Source organism: Cherax quadricarinatus, unplaced genomic scaffold, assembly GCF_038502225.1.
Source record: "Cherax quadricarinatus isolate ZL_2023a unplaced genomic scaffold, ASM3850222v1 Contig380, whole genome shotgun sequence".
In the NCBI taxonomy this organism is placed as follows: Eukaryota; Metazoa; Arthropoda; class Malacostraca; order Decapoda; family Parastacidae; genus Cherax; species Cherax quadricarinatus.
The window spans coordinates 100,001-124,000 of record NW_027195406.1 but is presented as its reverse complement, the minus strand read 5'-3'; the positions used below and the strand labels follow the sequence as shown (position 1 = coordinate 124,000).

General features: G+C 44.5%; 1 protein-coding gene across 6 annotated transcripts in view; it reads left to right on the top strand.

The window, feature by feature from the left end:
* Window positions 1–24,000, top strand: part of LOC128703777 (calpain-9-like) — a 169,786-nt gene that overhangs the window by 49,598 nt on the left and 96,188 nt on the right. For all 6 annotated transcript variants that reach the window (XM_070080384.1, XM_070080389.1, XM_070080385.1 and 3 more), the window contains exon 3: window positions 14,399–14,474. In XM_070080384.1, the coding sequence (XP_069936485.1) occupies window positions 14,399–14,474 (76 nt within the window). The remainder of the gene's footprint in view (window positions 1–14,398; window positions 14,475–24,000) is intronic.

The following is a 24,000-nucleotide window of genomic DNA, read 5'->3' as shown; positions in this document are numbered from 1 at the left end:
GGGGAAGCGCTAAACCCGGAGGATTATACAGCGCCTGGGGGGGGGGGGGTGTGGAAGGCATTCAGGCTTAATTCGGGGAACTGGAGCACAGATCCAATTCCCTAAATCAAGAGCCCCTCACCAACATCAAGGAACCTTCCTTGAGGGGACTCCGTGTCCAGATTGCTCTTTTAGCACCGCTAACTGCCTATTCTACTGCTGAGTCGTAGTTCCAGGTATCGCTTGTTTGAAAGCTCTTGTAACCTAAGTCCTCTTGGAAGCTCCAAGTCTTCCTGGAGGCTCTAAATATTCCTACATTATTATTATAATAAAAAAGAAGCGCTAAACCACAAGGGTTATCCAGCGTTAAATCTTCCTAGAGGTTTTCACTGTCCGGTTCATCTCCATATATCGTCACTTCAGAGGAAGACACAGGACTGGAGTCCATCTGGATTGTATTTCTCTGTCAGCAGCGAGGACCATGTTGATGAGTCTCGTTCATGCATTCTCTCTCCATTCTGCTTATCTTCTTTTACTTCCTTCTTACTCCAGTGAAGGAGTCTTCCTATCACCTCTTCCAGCTATATCTGTTGTGGAGACCGTGTCAGGGACTTTCTTGCAGTTCAAGAGAAGGCAGTTCCCCTTTCTCTTGCTTCATCTCATTAACCCATCTTATTGTTGATGGGTTATAGGGCTAATTATGGTCTACGTCATATGGAACCCTAGTTAAGTAATTTCTTATTGATGGTTTATAGGCGTACTGACGGTTTATGCCATATGGAACCCTAGTTAACTTCTTGTTGACGGGTTATAGGGTTACTGACGTCTTATGCCGTATGGAACCTAGTTCAGTATCATTTAGTTGACAGTTTATAGGGCTTTTGACGGCTTACGTCGTATGGAACCCAAGATAAGTAATTACTTGTTGTCGGGTTATAAGGCTGCTGACGGCTCACGCCGTATGGAACTCTGGCTCAGTAACTTCTTTATAGAACTCCAGTAGTTACGTCAGACAGGATTTCCCGTCTCTGAGTGTGTTTTAATTTCTCGCTCACGAAGTTGTTCCTCTCCAGGTGTTCCCGTATCCTTCTCCTGACACTCATAGTAATGAGACAAGTGCAACACCTGGCTATCTTTATAGGAGAAATGTGTAGCCTGTAGAACTGGCTTTTTCAGTCTTGTATTGGGGTAAGATAACGAGGATATAATCTACAAATCCACTGCTAACCTCTGACACATCTTAAGATAAGATAAGATAAGATTTCGTTCGGATTTTTAACCCCGGAGGGTTAGCCACCCAGGATAACCCAAGAAAGTCAGTGCGTCATCGAGGACTGTCTAACTTATTTCCATTGGGGTCCTTAATCTTGTCCCCCAGGATGCGACCCACACCAGTCGACTAACACCCAGGTACCTATTTGCTGCTAGGTGAACAGGACAACAGTGTAAGGAAACGTGTCGAAATGTTTCCACCCGCCGGGAATCGAACCCGGGCCCTCCGTGTGTGAAGCGGGAGCTTTAGCCACCAGGCCACCGGGCCACCCACCCGCCAGGCCACCGGGCCACCCACCACCCTTCTAATAATAGTAATAATAATAATAATAATAATAATAATAATAATAGAAATAATAGAAAGGGGTTTAGTTATAGGTAATACATATTTTAAGAAAAAGAGGATAAATAAGTATACACGATATGATGTAGGGCGAAATGACAGTAGTTTGTTGGATTATGTATTGGTAGATAAAAGACTGTTGAGTAGACTTCAGGATGTACATGTTTATAGAGGGGCCACAGATATATCAGATCACTTTCTAGTTGTAGCTACACTGAGAGTAAAAGGTAGATGGGATACAAGGAGAATAGAAGCATCAGGGAAGAGAGAGGTGAAGGTTTATAAACTAAAAGAGGAGGCAGTTAGGGTAAGATATAAACAGCTATTGGAGGATAGATGGGCTAATGAGAGCATAGGCAATGGGGTCGAAGAGGTATGGGGTAGGTTTAAAAATGTAGTGTTAGAGTGTTCAGCAGAAGTTTGTGGTTACAGGAAAGTGGGTGCAGGAGGGAAGAGGAGCGATTGGTGGAATGATGATGTAAAGAGAGTAGTAAGGGAGAAAAAGTTAGCATATGAGAAGTTTTTACAAAGTAGAAGTGATGCAAGGAGGGAAGAGTATATGGAGAAAAAGAGAGAAGTTAAGAGAGTGGTGAAGCAATGTAAAAAGAGAGCAAATGAGAGAGTGGGTGAGATGTTATCAACAAATTTTGTTGAAAATAAGAAAAAGTTTTGGAGTGAGATTAACAAGTTAAGAAAGCCTAGAGAACAAATGGATTTGTCAGTTAAAAATAGGAGAGGAGAGTTATTAAATGGAGAGTTAGAGGTATTGGGAAGATGGAAGGAATATTTTGAGGAATTGTTAAATGTTGATGAAGATAGGGAAGCTGTGATTTCGTGTATAGGGCAAGGAGGAATAACATCTTGTAGGAGTGAGGAAGAGCCAGTTGTGAGTGTGGGGGAAGTTCGTGAGGCAGTAGGTAAAATGAAAGGGGGTAAGGCAGCCGGGATTGATGGGATAAAGATAGAAATGTTAAAAGCAGGTGGGGATATAGTTTTGGAGTGGTTGGTGCAATTATTTAATAAATGTATGGAAGAGGGTAAGGTACCTAGGGATTGGCAGAGAGCATGCATAGTTCCTTTGTATAAAGGCAAAGGGGATAAAAGAGAGTGCAAAAATTATAGGGGGATAAGTCTGTTGAGTGTACCTGGTAAAGTGTATGGTAGAGTTATAATTGAAAGAATTAAGAGTAAGACGGAGAATAGGATAGCAGATGAACAAGGAGGCTTTAGGAAAGGTAGGGGGTGTGTGGACCAGGTGTTTACAGTGAAACATATAAGTGAACAGTATTTAGATAAGGCTAAAGAGGTCTTTGTGGCATTTATGGATTTGGAAAAGGCGTATGACAGGGTGGATAGGGGGGCAATGTGGCAGATGTTGCAAGTGTATGGTGTAGGAGGTAGGTTACTGAAAGCAGTGAAGAGTTTTTACGAGGATAGTGAGGCTCAAGTTAGAGTATGTAGGAAAGAGGGAAATTTTTTCCCAGTAAAAGTAGGCCTTAGACAAGGATGTGTGATGTCACCGTGGTTGTTTAATATATTTATAGATGGGGTTGTAAGAGAAGTAAATGCGAGGGTCTTGGCAAGAGGCGTGGAGTTAAAAGATAAAGAATCACACACAAAGTGGGAGTTGTCACAGCTGCTCTTTGCTGATGACACTGTGCTCTTGGGAGATTCTGAAGAGAAGTTGCAGAGATTGGTGGATGAATTTGGTAGGGTGTGCAAAAGAAGAAAATTAAAGGTGAATACAGGAAAGAGTAAGGTTATGAGGATAACAAAAAGATTAGGTGATGAAAGATTGAATATCAGATTGGAGGGAGAGAGTATGGAGGAGGTGAACGTATTCAGATATTTGGGAGTGGACGTGTCAGCGGATGGGTCTATGAAAGATGAGGTGAATCATAGAATTGATGAGGGAAAAAGAGTGAGTGGTGCACTTAGGAGTCTGTGGAGACAGAGAACTTTGTCCTTGGAGGCAAAGAGGGGAATGTATGAGAGTATAGTTTTACCAACGCTCTTATATGGGTGTGAAGCGTGGGTGATGAATGTTGCAGCGAGGAGAAGGCTGGAGGCAGTGGAGATGTCATGTCTGAGGGCAATGTGTGGTGTGAATATAATGCAGAGAATTCGTAGTTTGGAAGTTAGGAGGAGGTGCGGGATTACCAAAACTGTTGTCCAGAGGGCTGAGGAAGGGTTGTTGAGGTGGTTCGGACATGTAGAGAGAATGGAGCGAAATAGAATGACTTCAAGAGTGTATCAGTCTGTAGTGGAAGGAAGGCGGGGTAGGGGTCGGCCTAGGAAGGGTTGGAGGGAGGGGGTAAAGGAGGTTTTGTGTGCGAGGGGCTTGGACTTCCAGCAGGCATGCGTGAGCGTGTTTGATAGGAGTGAATGGAGACAAATGGTTTTTAATACTTGACGTGCTGTTGGAGTGTGAGCAAAGTAACATTTATGAAGGGATTCAGGGAAACCGGCAGGCCGGACTTGAGTCCTGGAGATGGGAAGTACAGTGCCTGCACTCTGAAGGAGGGGTGTTAATGTTGCAGTTTAAAAACTGTAGTGTAAAGCACCCTTCTGGCAAGACAGTGATGGAGTGAATGATGGTGAAAGTTTTTCTTTTTCGGGCCACCCTGCCTTGGTGGGAATCGGCTGGTGTGATAATAATAATAATAAAATAATAATAATAATAATAATAATAATAATAATAATAATAATCTTTATTTCTACAAGTACATGTACAAGGTATACAGACCATAGTGACATCAATGACATACTATTATATAGAAAGCCCCTTGTTATGCAGAACATTTCCCACAAATTAAGTAAATTTTGTCCCCCAGGATGCGACCCACACCAGTCAACTAACACCCAGGTACCTATTTTATTGCTAGGTGAACAGGGACAGCAGGTGTCTTAAGGAAATACGTCATAATGTTTCCACCAGTACCGGGGATCGACCCCCGGACCTGTGTGTGAACTAAGTGCGCTAGCACTTCCACTAGCGGGTTCAGCTTCACAGCTCATATTAATTAAGTCTGGAACTAGTCTTGTTGCAAACCTTTGCACTTTCCCCAAGCTTCTTGATATATGTATGTTCTTGTGTATGCATGTACGAGTGTGTGTGTGTGTGTGTGTGTGTGTGTGTGTGTGTGTGTGTGTACTCACTTAGTTGTTCACGTAATTGTGGTTGCAGGGGTCGAGACTCAGCTCCTGGCCCCACCACTTCACCGAGTGCTACTAGGCCCTCTCTCTCCCCGCTCCATGAGCTTTATCATACTTCGTCTTAAAACTGTGTATGGTTCCCGCCTCCACTACATCACTTTCTAGGCTATTCCACTGCCTGACAACTCTATGACTGAAGAAATACTTCCTAATATCTCTCTGACTCGTCTGTGTCTTCAACTTCCAATTGTGACCTCTTGTTTCTGTGTCCCATCTCTGGAACATCCCGTCTTTGTCCACCTTGTCTATTCCGTGCAGTATTTTATATGTCGTTATCATGTCTCCCCTGACCCTCCTGTCCTCTAGTGTCGTCAGGCCGATTTCCCTTAACCTTTCTTCATAAGACATTCCTTTAGCTCTGGAACTAACCTTGTCGCAAACCTTTGTACTTTCTCTAGTTTCTTGACGTGCTTTATCAAGTGCGGGTTCCAAACAGGTGCTGCATACTCCAGTATGGGCCTGACGTACACGGTGTACAGTGTCTTGAACGATTCCTTATTAAGGTATCGGAACGCTGTTCTCAGGTTTGCGAGGCGCCCATATGCTGCAGCAGTTACCTGGTTGATGTGTGCTTCCGGAGACATGCTCGGTGTTATACTCACTCCAAGATCTTTCTCCTTGAGCGAGGTTTGCAGTCTTTGGCCACCTAGCCTATACTCTGTCTGCGGTCTTCTTTGTCCTTCCCCTATCTTCATGACTTTGCATTTGGGGGGATTAAATTCGAGACGCCAGTTGCTTGACCAGGTGTCCAGCCTGTCCAGGTCTCTTTGAAGTCCTGCCCGGTCGTCATCTGATTTAATTCTCCTCATTAACTTCACATCGTCTGCGAAGAGGGACACTTCTGAGTCTAACCCTTCCATCATGTCGTTCACATATACCAAAAATAGCACTGGTCCTAGGACCGACCCCTGTGGGACCCCGCTCGTCACAGGTACCCATTGTGATACATCATTACGTACCATGACTCGTTGTTGCCTCCCTGTCAGGTATTCTCTGATCCATTGCAGTGCCCTTCCTGTTATGTGAGCCTGATCCTCTAGCTTCTGCACTAATCTCTTGTGAGGAACTGTGTCAAAGGCCTTCTTGCACTCCAAGAAGATGCAATCAACCCACCCCTCTCTCTCGTATCTTGCTTCTGTTACTTTATCATGAAACTCCAGAAGGTTTGTGACACAGGATTTTTCTTCCATGAATCCGTGCTGGTTGGCGTTTATACTCTTGTTCCGTTCCAGGTGCTCCACCACTCTCCTCCTGATAATCTTCTCCATAACTTTGCTTACTATACACGTCAATGACACAGGTCTGTAGTTTAGTGATTCTTTTCTGTCTCCTTTTTTAAAAATGGGAACTACATTTGCCGTCTTCCATACCTCAGGTAGTTGCCCAGTTTCCAGGGACGTGTTGAAGATTGTGGTAAGTGGCACGCACAGCATATGTGTGTGTGTGTGTGTGTGTGTGTGTGTGTGTGTGTGTGTGTGTGTGTGTGTGTGTGTGTGTGTGTGTGTGTGTGTGTGTGTGTGTGTGTGTGTGTATGTGTGTATGTGTGTGTGTACACTCTCGTGTGTATTTTGTGTGAAGCAGAGAAGGGAGTGGCCGTCTCTCAAGAAAATTTCACAGATGTTCCCCTGTCAAACGCACGATAATTGAAGAATGCGGACGATCAACTTCCCAAATGAAGCAAATGAAATTGATGGCTGGAACTGCCGCCATTGTCCTCCACTGACGAAGATAATTCATTTTTTATCTTTTTTTTTTACAGCGATCAATTACAGTCAAGAGTTGAAAGGAGACTTGCAGAGGAATGCTGAGTAGAGAGAGAGACAGGTAGCGTAGATGATTGTGCCTCTGCCTGTCTCTCTTTGTCTTTGCCTGTCTCACTATTTCTCTCTCTCTCTCTCTCTCTCTCTTCCTCCCTCCCTCTTTCTTGTGATAATGAGCCCTCAAGCAGTATATACCACATTCATCTGAATTCCATCGTCGCTCAGACGCCACTATAGAACGTGCACTGAAAGCCAACAAATAACTTGGCAAGTCAGCCCAGAATCCGGATTCAGAGACTCGTTCTTCTAATTTATATATTCCCAACTAGATACAAAAGCTGTGCAAAACTACAAGCTAGAAACCATAGCTTCTATAGCTTCGCATTGGAACTCTGATTACATTATCTACCTTCTGGCACACTCTGTTGTGTTCGTGTAATGGAAGTTATGCAAAGATCTCCCAGAATCCGGACTCATGACTACGAACGGCTGTTTACAATAATAATGAAGTTTCAAGGCTATCATTTACACGAGGGTTATTAATGATGGTTGGTTGATTAAAGGGGTTTAAAGTTTATCTTTTACACTGGAGGCCATTAAGGCCACATGTCACCTGTTCACCACCAGTCAAGAATACTTTAATACCTAAAATAGTGTTTAGTGCAAACTCTCAGACGAGGTAATCAGTCCCTTATGGACTGGTTACCTTAGGGACTGATTACCCTTAGGGACTGATTACCCTTAGGGACTGATCACCTCATCTTTTATATACAGTTCTACAGTCTTTATATTATGTCCATGAATTTTAACTAATTTAGTTATGTAAACAATTATTGCAGTGTTGCGGCATGACAATGGGGAACCCTCTGAGTGCCGTGCTAACATCTTTATGGAGTATCTGGAGGCAGAGAAATTGTGCAGCAGAATTCAAAGCACCGTTAGGTGGTTAAGGTGGTCGAGGGTATCCTGATTTTGTACCCAGGATGGCTCCAGCGGCAGTCAGACCCTCGGAGAGACTTTAACACAACGGAATCTATCATTAAATTTAACTTAGAGTTTAAGGAAACTGGTCATCTTGAATTCCTAGACGTCCCTCTGTACAGAACACCTGCTAGGCACACTCTCTTTCAAAGTGTTTACCTGGAGTTTACCTGGAGAGAGTTTCGGGGGTCAACGCCCCCGCGGCCCGGTCTGTGACCAGGCCTCCTGGTGGATCAGCGCCTGATCAACCAGGCTGTTGCTGCTGGCTGCACGCAAACCAACGTACGAGCCACAGCCCGGCTGATCAGGAACTGACTTTAGGTGCTTGTCCAGTGCCAGCTTGAAGACTGCCAGGGGTCTGTTGGTAATCCCCCTTATGTGTGCTGGGAGGCAGTTGAACAGTCTCGGGCCCCTGACACTTATTGTATGGTCTCTTAACGTGCTAGTGACACCCCTGCTTTTCATTGGGGGGATGGTGCATCGTCTGCCAAGTCTTTTGCTTTCGTAGTGAGTGATTTTCGTGTGCAAGTTCGGTACTAGTCCCTCTAGGATTTTCCAGGTGTATATAATCATGTATCTCTCCCTCCTGCGTTCCAGGGAATACAGGTTTAGAAACCTCAAGCGCTCCCAGTAATTGAGGTGTTTTATCTCCGTTATGCGCGCCGTGAAAGTTCTCTGTACATTTTCTAGGTCGGCAATTTCACCTGCCTTGAAAGGTGCTGTTAGAGTGCAGCAATATTCCAGCCTAGATAGAACAAGTGACCTGAAGAGTGTCATCATGGGCTTGGCCTCCCTAGTTTTGAAGGTTCTCATTATCCATCCTGTCATTTTTCTAGCAGATGCGATTGATACAATGTTATGGTCCTTGAAGGTGAGATCCTCCGACATAATCACTCCCAGGTCTTTGACGTGTTTCGCTCTATTTTGTGGCCAGAATTTGTTTTGTACTCTGATGAAGATTTAATTTCCTCATGTTTACCATATCTGAGTAATTGAAATTTCTCATCGTTGAACTTCATATTGTTTTCTGCAGCCCACTGAAAGATTTGGTTGATGTCCGCCTGGAGCCTTGCAGTGTCTGCAATGGAAGACACTGTCATGCAGATTCGGGTGTCATCTGCAAAGGAAGACACGGTGCTGTGGCTGACATCCTTGTCTATGTCGGATATGAGGATGAGGAACAAGATGGGAGCTAGTACTGTGCCTTGTGGAACAGAGCTTTTCACCGTAGCTGCCTCGGACTTTACTCTGTTGACGACTACTCTCTGTGTTCTGTTAGTGAGGAAATTATAGATCCATCGACCAACTTTTCCTGTTATTCCTTTAGCGCGCATTTTGTGCGCTATTACGCCATGGTCACACTTGTCGAAGGCTTTTGCAAAGTCTGTATATATTACATCTGCATTCTTTTTGTCTTCTAGTGCATTTAGGACCTTGTCGTAGTGATCCAGTAGTTGAGACAGACAGGAGCGACCTGTTCTAAACCCATGTTGCCCTGGGTTGTGTAACTGATGGGTTTCTAGATGGGTGGTGATCTTGCTTCTTAGGACCCTTTCAAAGATTTTTATGATATGGGATGTTAGTGCTATTGGTCTGTAGTTCTTTGCTGTTGCTTTACTGCCCCCTTTGTGGAGTGGGGCTATGTCTGTTGTTTTTAGTAACTGAGGGACGACCCCCGTGTCCATGCTCCCTCTCCATAGGATGGAAAAGGCTCGTGATAGGGGCTTCTTGCAGTTCTTGATGAACACAGAGTTCCATGAGTCTGGCCCTGGGGCAGAGTGCATGGGCATGTCATTTATCGCCTGTTCGAAGTCATTTGGCGTCAGGATAACATCGGATAGGCTTGTGTTAATCAAATTTTGTGGCTCTCTCATAAAAAATTCATTTTGATCTTCGACTCTCAGTCTGGTTAGCGGCTTGCTAAAAACTGAGTCATATTGGGACTTGAGTAGCTCACTCATTTCCTTGCTGTCATCTGTGTAGGACCCATCTTGTTTAAGTAGGGGCCCAATACTGGACGTTGTTCTCGATTTTGATTTGGCATAGGAGAAGAAATACTTTGGGTTTCTTTCGATTTCATTTATGGCTTTTAGTTCTTCCCGCGATTCCTGACTCCTAAAGGATTCTTTTAGCTTAAGTTCGATGCTTGCTATTTCTCTGACCAGTGTCTCCCTGCGCATTTCTGATATATTGACCTCTTTTAGCCGCTCTGTTATTCTTTTCCGTCGCCTGTAAAGGGAGCGCCTGTCTCTTTCTATTTTACATCTACTCCTCCTTTTTCTTAGAGGAATAAGCCTTGTGCATACATCGAGTGCCACCGAGTTAATCTGTTCTAGGCATAAGTTTGGGTCTGTGTTGCTTAGTATATCTTCCCAGCTTATATCGGTTAGGACTTGGTTTACTTGGTCCCACTTTATGTTTTTGTTATTGAAGTTGAATTTGGTGAATGCTCCCTCGTGACTAGTCTCATTTTGTCGGTCTGGGGCTCCACGCATACATGTCTGAACCTCAATTATGTTGTGATCTGAGTATATTGTTTTTGATATGGTGACATTTCTTATCAGATCATCATTGTTAGTGAAGATGAGGTCTAGTGTATTCTCCAGTCTAGTAGGCTCTATTATTTGCTGGTTTAAATTGAATTTTGTGCAGAGATTTAAAAGCTCGTGTGAGTGTGAGTTTTCATCAGAGCTGCCTCCTGGTGTTATTACTGCAACAATATTATTTGCTATATTCCTCCATTTTAGGTGCCTTAAGTTGAAATCCCCCAGGAGCAAGATGTTGGGTGCAGGAGCTGGAAGATTTTCCAGACAGTGGTCAATTTTTAACAGCTGTTCCTGGAATTGCTGGGATGTTGCATCCGGAGGCTTGTAGACTACCACAATGACTAGGTTTTGGTTCTCGACCTTTACTGCTAAAACTTCCACTACGTCATTTGAGGCATTAAGCAGTTCTGTGCAAACAAGTGACTCTGCAATGTACAGGCCAACCCCCCCCTTTTGCCTGTTCACTCTGTCACATCTGTATATGTTGTAACCTGGGATCCATATTTCGTTGTCCAAGTGATCCTTTATGTGGGTCTCAGTGAAAGCCGCGAACATTGCCTTTGCCTCTGCAAGCAGTCCACGGATGAAAGGTATTTTGTTGTTTATTGCTGGCTTTAGACCCTGTATATTTGCAAAGAAGAATGTTATCGGACTGGTGGTATTGTTGGTACTGGGGGGGGATTTTTTTTCCGGCATTAGTATCTGTATCTGTTGGTTTGGAGTGGAGGCCATCGACTGTGGTTCCACTCCAGGAATGACTGGATTTGGTGTACGATTTCTGCCATTTCCTGCCAGTTTTTTTTCCTTCCTGGCACTAAAAAACCTCTCCCTCTTGAGTGGCTGTGGCTACCCAGGTTTTCCCATGGCCTGGATGTTTTGTATCTTTTTGTCCCCTTTAGATGGTATGCCTGGCAATTTAAGTTATAGCACAGTCTTTCCTGTACTGAAGAGGTACACATTTCAGGGTGAAAAAGCTTACAGGAAGGGAGTTTGCATTTTCCTGTTGTCATATGGGCATGACATTTTCTAGGGTGGTCATAGTTGCATGTCCCATCTGTTTTTCCAGATTTCCCATGCCAGCAGATACCAAGTGCATAGTATGTGCACAGGCTTGGTTTCCGTTTGCCTTGGGTTTCTGTGACTGTATTCCCTGTTGGTGCATGTTTCCCTGTCTTATTCCTATCCTCCTTAGCACCAACAATGGAGCTCCCACCAGTTGTTTTTGGTAATTTATCCTCACTATTGCTATTGGAGTCCTCTTGTTTGCTATTTCCTGCGGTATTTCTGGTTTGCAATATTGGTTTTATCTTATCTTTGACTACACTTGTTTCCCTACTATGGCTCCTGTCCTCTATGAGGTCATTTATATGTATTCCTTCCTGCGTATAATTCCCGACTACCTGGACAAAATCTCCAGCTTCACCATTACTGTCTCCCAGGACAGTATCTCCAGCTTCACCATTTCTGTCTCCCAGGACAGCACCTCCAGCTTCACCATTACTGTCTCCCAGGACAGTATCTCCAGCTTCACCATTACTGTCTCCCAGGACAGCACCTCCAGCTTCACCATTACTGTCTCCCAGGACAGCACCTCCAGCTTCACCATTACTGTCTACCAGGACAGTATCTCCAGCTTCACCATTTCTGTCTCCCAGGACAGCACCTCCAGCTTCACCATTACTGTCTCCCAGGACAGCACTATCAGCCCCACATTTACTGACTACCAGGACATCACCTCCAGCCTTACAGTTTCTGACTACATGGCCAGTATCAAGGGCAGTACCATTCAGCCCGGACTTTTTATGTTCCCATCTGTTGTAGAAAGCTTCCAGGTTTTCTATGAAAGCAGCTTTGATGTTATCCTCTTTTAATACCCTTGTGATTTTAGTCCACAGATTTTCCTCATTTGGGCATACCCAAAAACACTTCTCTGTTTTAATACTGCTTGTAGCTAGTTCTGGGATATCTGCACAAGGAGCGTGACACCAATTTCCACAAAAATGACAATTTATCCATGTGGAAGCCCGTTTGTTTGACTGACCACAGACTACACACAGCTTCATAATGATTTGAATGGTTGATTTACTGCAAGTCTACTAGCAACCTCTTGAATATTATATTAATAACCTTAAATGAAGCTCTAGCTATTTGTATTTCTGTTTCTAACTCTTTTTGTATATTGGACAGCTTACCGTCACGTTCCTGATTTTTAATGTTTGTGATTATAAGGGCGCCTACAAACCCATCCGTTTACAGTCTGCTTTATTGTCCAACGAAACTGTTTGAAACCAGTCCCGGGTTCGGACCAGTCAAGGGTTCGGACCAGTCAAGGGTTCGGACCAGTCGATCTGCTCTGATCAGTGGGTCACTTATTTAAAACATACTGGTCGGTGATTTGAGCTAACACATGAAGGATCTACTGGAAATTATCTACCCGAGTAATATGTGATTTGACTGATACAAAAGTATAACTTGCGTGTTGAAGAGCCGGTGATATCTGGCAGCTCCTACAATGACGTACAGTCGACCTCTTTGTTTATCAATCGCTGTATCTGGCTTTTCTATTTTTGTTTTTCCGTCTCCACCACAATAAATGCTATATTATCACTATAGTTGACTGGTGCAAATTTTGGAGGAAGGACGCTTTTTCTGTAGTAATAATTGCTTCTCGTTGTGTATATTGCGACCGCTGGTAACTACAGGTTATATGAAATTCACAGTAACGTCTCGTATTTCAAGAAAATGAAACTAATGAAAGTCACTCCACTCCACTAAGTACCATTATAATACTGGTTAGTTGCTACTACAACACTGTATTCTGCTATTCACTGGTATCACTAGATTATATGCGAGTACACTAGCAGGCCAGGAAGATTATTAAAAACAGCTGACCTGTGGTAAGTTTCTGGCGACTTCTGGCACCTGCCTCTATAGGCTTATCACTTCATTTACAAATTCACCTGTTTTCAAATGACACTTTAGCCTTTATCATCAATATACTAGGGAGCCACTGTAGTATACACTATACACTATGTATACTCAATGCTTTCAGGGAGACTTTCTTTCCTCTGACACAACGTTCAATTATTATTATTTTTTTCACACGGGACAGGCCTATGATTCCCCTCTGGCAGTAAACTCTGCTAGGTAATGCACACTAATTCTCCTTTTTTGACTCAGTATATAATGTTTTCCGCCCAAGAGTGTGATAATAAATGTAATCTCTATTTTCACAAGTATATGGTACAACTTATACAGACCATAGCTGATATCAATGACTTACTACTATATAGAAAGCACGTTGTTATGCAGAGTATTTCCTGGCAACTTAGGGAAATTTTATCCCCAGGATGCGGCCCACACCAGTCGACTAACACCCAGGTACCTATGTCACTGCTAAGTGAACATGGACAACAGGTGTCTTAAGGAAACACATCCTAAAGTTTTCACCCGTTCCGAGGATCGAACCCGGGACCTCAGTGTAATAACTAAGTGCGCTACCAAATGAGCTACGGAACACGAAATCCTGTATAAGAAATCTTGTCTCGGTTCATTTGAAAGCCTCTCACCATCCCAGGTACACTGCCGCGCTCTGGGATGCCACCCACAACAGTCGACTAGGTCCCAGGTACCTACTTTCTGCTAGGTGCACAGGGACAACATGTGTAAGGCAGAGGACACATGTGCAGTTAATGTGTATATAAACTGAGAGGTATATACATTGAGAGATATACACCTCTCAGTGTATATACACTGAGAGACGTATGTCTCTCAGTGTACATAGACTGAGAAGTGTGTCTCCCAGTGTATATACACCGAGAGGTGTATATACACTGAGAGACGTATGTCTCTCAGTGTACATAGACTGAGAAGTGTGTCTCCCAGTGTATATACACCGAGAGGTGTATATACAGTGAGAGACATACGTTTCTCAGTGTATACATGACCTGAAAAACGTCCCATCAAGGTTGCAGGGGCGAAACGTGCCCGTGGGTCACTAACCACGACTCAGGTACCAACTTACTCTTGAGGTAAACAGGGGCAGCAGGTGTGAAGGAATATACGCCCAGAGGTCTTCACCCGTGCCGGGGATCGAACACTGGTACTTCGGGTTTCAGACGAGGCTGCTACCACTTGAGCCACGAAGTCTGCCTGTCAAAAAAAAACAAAAAAAAAAAAAACAAAATGCTTCTATAACTGAAATGACTTTATTATTATTATTATTATTATTATTATTATTATTATTATTATTATTATTATTATTATTATTATTATTATTATTATTATTATTATCTTCCCAGGAGGATCACCGACGCGTCACTGGACCAATGGCGGTATTAACTATAAAGTGGACGACAAACTCTCCACCCTCTCCAGGTAAGTCTCCCAGGACGATCTACGCTCCACAAACACACACACACACACACAGATACACACACGGGGCCAGGAGCTGTGAATTGACTCCTGCAACCACATATAAGCAAACACACACACACATACACACACACACACTGGGCCAGGAGCTGTAAATCGACTCCTGCAATCATATATAGGCAAGCGCACACACTCACACAGTTACCAAGGATCATAATACATCCCAGGAGCATTTGTATATAAATTCTTTCTATATATATTTACAATACATAAATGTAAATTCAGATAAATTATATAATATTGATGATTTAAACACAGGGTAAATATCAGTGAATCAATAAGGAGAATTTTGTAATAATATTATAGTTAGTCGTTAAAAATAGAAAATGGGCAAAGTTGTGTAAATCATAAAAAACTTGTTGTTTTATGAGAGACTGAAGTATTTATGGAGTATCGTATTTCTGCAAGTTGTTGGTGAGGAGGAGGTAGAGGAGGAGGAGGAAGAGGAGGAGGAGGAAGTGGAAGAAGAAGAAGAGGAGGCGGCTGAGGAGGATGAAGAAGAATAGGGGGAGGAGGAAGAGAAAGAGGAGGAGGAGGAGGAAGAGGACGAAGAGGAGGAGGAAGAGGAGTAGGAGGAGGAAGAGGAGGACGAGGAGGAGGAGGAGGAGAAGGAAGAGGAGGAGGAGGAAGAGAAGAAGGAGGAAGAGGAAGAAGAAGAAGAAGAAGAAGAAGAAGAAGAAGAAGAAGAAGAAGAAGAAGAAGAAGAAGAAGAAGAAGAAGAAGAAGAAGAAGAAGAAGAAGAAGAAAACAGGTCTCAGATGGAAACTAGTCACTTGTCCAGTTTTTAACATTATACTCAAGATAATTAACACTTGTGTTATTAAGACAAATGTTATCATCTACAGTGTGTGTTATCGGACCTAAATAACTCATTTACAAAACAGGTTCCATGACAAGCAATTATTCTTCTGGATTATCCTAGGCAGTCTACACATGCTGCTATGTATGATAATTTATGTAACTATTTATGTGCACCTGTACCTGAATAAACTTACTTATCAACAAGTTATCTAACAAACATGGCGACCTGAGACAGACAAAAGACATTCGCCACAGCGCACCATATTTTACGTAAGCTTCTGGCTTCTCAGAAAGGCTCCGTAAAGTGGTTCTGGTTTAAGATGAACCTCAGGAACAAGTTGCCAAGACCAGTAATACGGTATCAGAACCCCTGGTGATGGTGTCCCGTGGCCTGGTAGGCAGTGCTGTCGCTTCACACACTGAGTGTCCACGGTTCAGTCCCCGGCAAGGGTGGAAACGCTTAGCGTGTTTTCTTACACCTGTTGTCCCCATTCACCTAGTAAGTAGGTACCTGGATGCCAGTGGACTGGTGTGGGAGGCATCCTGGGGGACAAGATTGAAGAATCACAAGGGGAAATAAGACAGACAGTCCTTGATGATGCATTGATTTTCTTGGGTTATTCTGGGTGGCTAACCCTCCGAGGTTAAAATTCGTCAATAACCTAAACACATCAACTCAAAGATGAGAGACTGATTACCTCAAACTCCTTCTCCCTCTGTACCGGACTGAGGAAGCCAATTGTTATCACAATATGCAAAATGCCCACTGTGAAAAAAATAGTGAACTTCCAAGAACTTTCTTGATTTCTCACATTATCAAGGAACTGTGAAAATAATACAACAGCTGAAGGTTTATAAGGCTGAGATAACGTCTCACGGGTAAGGTGTCGGATGTTGAGATGCTGGTGTGATGGTCACCGACCATCTCACCAGCATCATCATAAAGGGTCGGGTGAGGTGTTGGATGTTGACTGTGAGGTGATATCTCAGCCATATAAGCCTTCAGCTGTTCTATTATGTTCACAGTTCCTCGATAATGTAAGAAATCACGAAATCGCTTGGAAGTTCACTATTTTTTTTCACAGTGGTTGTTCTGTATGTGTTTCTATGTAAGGCAATAGTATTTGTGTAAAAGTGCGTAAGGAATTTGGATAACCAGCAGGTTACGTGGTAAACAATAGCTAAAATTCGTTTACACTCGTTTGTTGACACTTCTCACCCCTCACTTGATTCATTCTCCCCTCACTGCTACCTCTCGTTTCCCCTCTACTTATCTCACACTCTCCCTCTTCCTCCCTCTCACACTTGAGTACACTCACCTAACAATCAGCATTAGCAACCCACCTCTGCACCTGTATACTCACGCACCTGTTACTCCTAATTTGCATACAAGCTCACAGTGGAAGTCAGCAATCCACTTCGCGTCCGCGAACGCATTTGTAGGGTTCGTCGCGTTCGAATACGAGGCGGCGTTCACAAGTGAACCCCCCCGAAGCAGCGTTCACATCTGAACCCCCGAGAGGTGCATCACAAGCCATCGGAAATGGACTCTGAGTCAATCAGCCGATCCGGATTCCCTGCGAACGCCCGTCAAGGACGCTCTTTCTCAGTAAATCCGCTGAAATGCGATGAATGTTCCCGTTATCCGGACTCTTGCAGGAGTTGGTCCGCTTAAGGGAGTGTGCAGCCGCCGGATAAATAAACTAATCTGGTAAACTCAAGAAACCAGTTATCCGAAATAAATAAATATATATATATATATATATATATATATATATATATATATATATATATATATATATATATATATATATATATATATATTATAGGTATACCATGGGGGAACACAGTAAGTGTCCGGGGCCCAAGACTGTTCAACAGCCTTCTACCAGGCATAAGGGGACTTACCAATAGACTCCTGGCTGCCTTCAAGGAGCTGGACAGATGCTTAAAGTCGGTGTCGGATCAACCGGGCTGTGGTTCGTATGTTGGACTACGCGCGACCAGCAGTAACAGCCTGGTTGATCAGGCCCTGATCTACCGCTAGGCATGGTCGTGGACCGGGCCGCAGGGGCGTTGACCCCCGGAATACCCTGTTGAGTAGAGATTCAGGTGGACCCAGGCACATCCCAGGTAGCGAGAGAGAGAGAGAGAGAGAGAGAGAGAGAGAGAGAGAGAGAGAGAGAGAGAGAGAGAGAGAGAGAGAGAGAGAGAGTTACCTCTCCTATACCCCCATACCCTCCATACCCCCCACATACCCCTTCGTAACAAACACTAGAGATAATCAATCACATCAACTACTCCTCCCCTCTCACCCTTCCCCTCTTCCTCTCACCCCTCAACGACCCGAGGGGTCGTTAAATCATACAGTGGCCTTGTTTCCACTTTCCCAAAACAAGTGATTTAGTCAGTGGTAGTTTGCACTTAGGCTACAACGAACAAGTGGCGGTAGTTAGTGACGACGGGAATGACCCAGAGCACTTTGTTGTATAGTGTGTGTGTGTGTGTGTGTGTGTGTACTCACCTAATTGTTGTAGTTGCAGGGGTCGAGTCGCAGCTCCTGGCCCCGCCTCTTCACTGGTCGCTACTAGGTCACTCTTCCTCCTCCATGAGCTTTATTATACCTCTTCTTAAAGCTATGTATAGATCCTGCCTCCACTACATCACTGCCCAGACTATTCCACTTCCTGACAACTTTGTGACTGAAGAAATACTTCCTAACATCCCTGTGATTCATCTGAGTCTTCAATTTCCAACTGTGACCCCTTGTTGCTGTGTCCCATCTCTGGAACATCCTGTCTCTGTCCACCTTGTCAATTTCTCTCAATATTTTACATGTCATTATCATGTCTCCACTGTCTCTCCTGTTCTCCAGTGTCTTCAGGTTGATTTCCCTTAACCTCTGCATCGTTTCTAGTGATCTTCCTTCCTTCCTCAGCCTGATTACTTGGTCCTTGACTGTTGTTTTCTTACTGATGTGACTGTACAACAGTTCTGGGTGAGATTTGGCTTTTAATGCTATGTCATTTTTGTATTGCCGCTGGCCTCTCTCCTTATCCATGCATATTCGTTTCTGGCTCTTCGACTAACCTTGTTTTCCAGGGTTCTTTGTCTTCTATACTTTTTCCATTCTCTTTCACACTTAGTTTTGGTCTCTCTACACCTTTGGGTGAACCAAGTTCTCATTCTGGTCTCCTCATTGTTTCTGTTGCCCTTGGGTACGAACCTTTCCTCTGCCTCCTTGCATTTTGTTGTTACGTATTCCATCATTTCATTTACTGTTTTTCCAGGTTCTCTTTCCCACTGACCCCTCATGCAGGAAATTCCTCATGCCTGTGTAGTTCCCTCTTTTGTAGTTTGGCTTCTCCCATCCTACTCATCCTGATTCCTTCTCCACTTGTAACTCTACTAGGTATTCGAAGCTCAGAACCATGTAATCATTAGCTCCGAGGAGCCTTTCATATGTGATGTCCTCGATATCTGCACTACTCAAGGTGAACACTAGGTCCAGTCTTGCTGGTTCGTCCTCTCCTTTCTCTCTGATAGTGTCTCTTACATGTTCGTACATGAGGTTTTCCAGTACCACCTCCACTACCTTAGCCCTCCACGTTTCAGGCCCCCCATGTGGCTCCAGGTTCTCCCAGTCAATCTCATGATCGAAGTCACCCATAACCAGTAACTTTATCCTGCCCACGTGGGTCCTTCTGGCCACCTCATCTAGTGTGTCCACCATTGCTCTGTTGCTCTCATCATATTATTGTCTTGACCTCCTGCTATTCTGTGGTGGGTTGCACATCACTGCAATCACCACCTTGAGAAACCCAGCCTGAAGTGTTCCTACTATTTAGTTTCTTTCATACCCTTTGTCCCTTTCAGCTCTTCAAAGCTCCACTGGTTTTTGATGAGCATTGCAGCTCCTCCACCCCATCTACTCCCTTTATTTTTTCTCAGGATCTGATATCCAGCTGGAAAGACTGAGTCTATTATCAGTCCCGCGAGCTTAGTTTCCGTGAGTGCTATCATGTCTGGTGATGCCTCCACGATTCTTTTGTTCCACTCCTCGCACTTTCTCGTTATTCCGTCTTAGTTGGTGTACTATTCCTTCAGCTTCTCCAAAACTGTGTTCTGGGGGTTTGTGGTGCTGTGGGAGTGGTAGACGTAGCAGTACTTTAAGAAGCTGCTGCGAATTTGCTGCTGGGTTAATTTGCTTGGGTTTAAGATCTGGATTTCAAAACCAGCGTTTAAAAACCTGGGTTTATAACCATAATTTAATAAATCTGGGCTTTTAAAAAGCTGGGTTTAAAAAATCTGAGTTTCCAAAACCTGGGTTTCCAAAACCTGGGTTTCCAAAACATGAGTTTTAAAAGCCTGGGTTTAAAAACCTGGGTTTAAAAATCTGGGTTTAAAAATGGATTTTAAAACCTGGGTTTAAAAAACCTGGGTTTTAAAAACTTGGGTTTGAAAACCTGGGTTTAAAAACCCGAGTTTAAAAACCTGGTCAGGGCAAATGAACGAGATTACGATTCTCTTCGTTCATTATTCTGAACAAATTTGGATAAATGAACGTCAATAGGCGAACGAATTACTATTTTTGTGGATAAACTAAGAGAGAGAGAGAGAGAGAGAGAGAGAGAGAGAGAGAGAGAGAGAGAGTGAGAGAGAGAGAGAGAGAGAGAGAGAGAGAGAGAGAGAGAGAGAGAGAGAGAGAGAGAAAGTATTAAGTTTAGTGTCAACAATATTTAGTCATAGAGGTGGAAAAATATATATGAAAAATAAAATTGCATCGGGAAGGGAAGAGGAGGAAGAGGAAGAAGAGGAGGAGGAGGAGGAGGAGGAGGAGGAGGAGGAGGAGGAGGGAGGAGGAAGAGGAGGAGGAAGATTAAAGCCAGGATATGCTGCAGCAGCTGTCTAAACAACGTATATCAAAGTCTTCCTGTCTGGGGTCAGTGTCTGACCCAGGAGCTGTAGTCTGTCTCTCTGTCTGTCCGTTTGACTGACTATCTGTCTGGCTGACTGACTGTCTATCTGTCTGTCTGACTGTCTGTCTGGCTGTCTGTCTATCTGTCTGTCTGGCTGACTGTCTGACTGACTGACTGTCTGGCTGACTGTCTGTCTGGCTGACTGTCTATCTGTCTGTCTGGCTGTCTGTCTGACTGACTGTCTATCTGTCTGACTGTCTGGCTGACTGTCTGTCTGGCTGACTGTCTATCTGTCTGTCTGGTTGTCTGTCTGACTGACTGTCTATCTGTCTGACTGTCTGGCTGACTGTCTGTCTGGCTGACTGTCTATCTGTCTGTCTGGCTGTCTGTCTGACTGTCTATCTGTCTGACTGTCTGGCTGATTGTCTGTTTGGCTGACTGTCTATCTGTCTGTCTGGCTGACTGTCTGACTGACTGACTGTCTGGCTGACTGTCTGTCTGGCTGACTGTCTATCTGTCTGTCTGACTGACTGTCTATCTGTCTGACTGTCTGGCTGACTGTCTGTCTGGCTGACTGTCTATCTGTCTGTCTGGCTGTCTGTCTGACTGTCTATCTGTCTGACTGTCTGGCTGATTGTCTGTTTGGCTGACTGTCTATCTGTCTGTCTGGCTGTCTGTCTGACTGGCTGTCTATCTGTCTGACTGTCTGGCTGACTGTCTGTCTGTCTGGCTGTCTGTCTGACTGTCTATCTGTCTGACTGTCTGTCTGACTGTCTATCTGTCTGACTGTCTGGCTGTCTGGCTGTCTGTCTGTCTGACTGACTTCCATTTTGTGAAGGAACTGACTCACTCCGTCGTGTGTGTGTACTCACCTAACTGTTGCTGCAAGGGTCGATTCATAGCTCCTGGTCCCGCCCCTTCATTGGTCGCTACTAGGTGTGTGTGTGTGATAATTCTCTCTCTCTCTCTTTCTCTCATCATGACTCAAAATCTGTCTTTAATACCAGTATACAACCTCCTGTTGTATTTCATACAACAGTCATACAACAACAGTAAAATACAACCATCTGAAAATGTCAATGTCTAAGAATAAGTTAAAATTAGAAATAAATGATCTTATATATATATATATATATATATATATATATATATATATATATATATATATATATATATATATATATATATATATATATATATATATATATATATATATATATATATATATATATATATATGGAGAATTTGAGCCAGAGCCCCTGGTTCGAACCCCGTAAAGGATGGGCAAATTTGAACAGTTGAACAGTTAAGTGACGATGTGTGAACGGGTAGACTGTGTTTAACTTGTTCAATTGCGTGGAACAAACATACGTGTGAGAGGTGTGTGTGAGGTGTGTGAGAGGTGTGTGTGAGGTGTGTGTGAGGTGTGTGTGAGGTGTGAGAGAGGTGTGTGTGAGGTGTGTGAGAGATGTGTGTGAGGTGTGTGAGAGGTGTGTGAGAGGTGTGTGTGAGGTGTCTGAGAGGTGTGTGTGAGGTGTCTGAGAGGTGTGTGTGAGGTGTCTGAGAGGTGTGTGTGAGGTGTGTGAGAGGTGTGTGAGAGGTGTGTGTGAGGTGTCTGAGAGGTGTGTGTGAGGTGTCTGGGAGGTGTGTGTGAGGTGTCTGAGAGGTGTGTGTGAGGTGTCTGAGAGGTGTGTGTGAGGTGTCTGAGAGGTGTGTGTGAGGTGTGTGAGAGGTGTGTGAGAGGTGTGTGTGAGGTGTCTGGGAGGTGTGTGTGAGGTGTCTGAGAGGTGTGTGTGAGGTGTCTGAGAGGTGTGTGTGAGGTGTCTGAGAGGTGTGTGTGAGGTGTCTGAGAGGTGTGTGTGAGGTGTGTGAGAGGTGTGTGAGAGGTGTGTGTGAGGTGTCTGTGAGGTGTGTGTGAGGTGTCTGGGAGGTGTGTGTGAGGTGTCTGGGAGGTGTGTGTGAGGTGTCTGGGAGGTGTGTGTGAGGTGTCTGGGAGGTGTGTGTGAGGTGTGTGAGAGGTGTGTGTGAGGTGTGTGAGAGGTGTGTGTGAGGTGTGTGAGAAGTGTGTGTGAGGTGTGTGAGAGATGTGTGTGAGGTGTGTGTGAGGTGTGTGTGAGGTGTGTGTGAGGTGTGAGAGAGGTGTGTGTGAGGTGTGTGAGAGGTGTGTGTGAGGTGTGTGAGAGGTGTGTGTGAGGTGTGAGAGAGGTGTGTGTGAGGTGTGTGAGAGGTGTGTGTGAGGTGTGTGAGAGGTGTGTGTGAGGTGTGTGAGAGGTGTGTGTGAGGTGTGAGAGAGGTGTGTGTGAGGTGTGTGAGAGGTGTGTGTGAGGTGTGTGAGAGGTGTGTGTGAGGTGTGTGAGAAGTGTGTGTGAGGTGTGTGAGAGATGTGTGTGAGGTGTGTGAGAGGTGTGTGAGAGGTGTGTGTGAGGTGTCTGAGAGGTGTGTGTGAGGTGTCTGGGAGGTGTGTGTGAGGTGTCTGAGAGGTGTGTGTGAGGTGTCTGAGAGGTGTGTGTGAGGTGTGTGTGAGGTGTCTGAGAGGTGTGTGTGAGGTGTCTGAGAGGTGTGTGTGAGGTGTCTGAGAGGTGTGTGTGAGGTGTGTGAGAGGTGTGTGAGAGGTGTGTTTGAGGTGTCTGAGAGGTGTGTAAGAGGTGTGAGATGTGTGTGAGAGGTGTGTGAGAGGTGTGAGTGAGGTGTGAGAAGTGTGTGAGGTGTGAGAGGTGTGAGAGATGTGAGAAGTGTGTGAGAGGTGTGAGAGGTGTGAGAGATGTGAGAGGTGTGAGAGGTGTGTGAGAGGTGAGAGAGGTGTGAGAGGTGAGAGAGGTGTGAGAGGTGAGAGAGGTGTGAGAGGTTGATTCACCTTCAAGAGAACAACAGGAGACGTAATCAAGACTTAACGTCCAACAGAGACCCGTTGCCAGATTGTTTTTCTGTTAAATGGGGTGGCGAGTGTGAGTGGATGGGGTGGGTGGTGGGTGGGCAGGCTGCTGTGGTGGATGGGTGGGTAGGCAAGTGGTTGAGGTGGGTGGGCAGGTGGTTGAGGTGGGTGGTTGGGCAGGCGGTTGAGGTGGGTGGGCAGGTGGTTGAGGTGGGTGGGCAGGTGGTTGAGGTGGGTGGGCAGGTGGAAAGGAGATTGGATAAATGAGAAACGTATCCCTGTAAACCATAATACTAGCTGCCCCTACCTCATTGATCCTAGAAAGGTATCCCTGTATACCATGATCCTAGGAGCCTCTTCCTCAGTGATCCTAGAAAGGTATCCCTGTATACCATGATCCTAGGAGCCTCTTCCTCAGTGATCCTAGAAGGGTATCCCTGTATACCATGATCCTAGGAGCCTCTTCCTCAGTGATCCTAGAAGGGTATCCCTGTATACCATGATCCTAGGAGCCTCTTCCTCAGTGATCCTAGAAAGGTATCCCTGTATACCATGATCCTAGGAGCCTCTTCCTCAGTGATCCTAGAAGGGTATCCCTGTATACCATGATCCTAGCTGCCCCTACCTCATTTATCCTAGAAAGATATCCCTGTATACCATGATCCTAGCTGCCTCTACCTCAGTGATCCTAGAAGGGTATCCCTGTATGTCATGATCCTAGGCCACACCTGTTGTAAATCTAAAGAAACCTGTTGCTCCTTTAGGTTTACAACAGTTGTGTAAATATATAGGTAAAACAGGTGTGTAAATCTAAATGAACAGCAGGTATGTATATTTTGTAATTTCTCTCTCTCTCTCTCTCTCTCTCTCTCTCTCT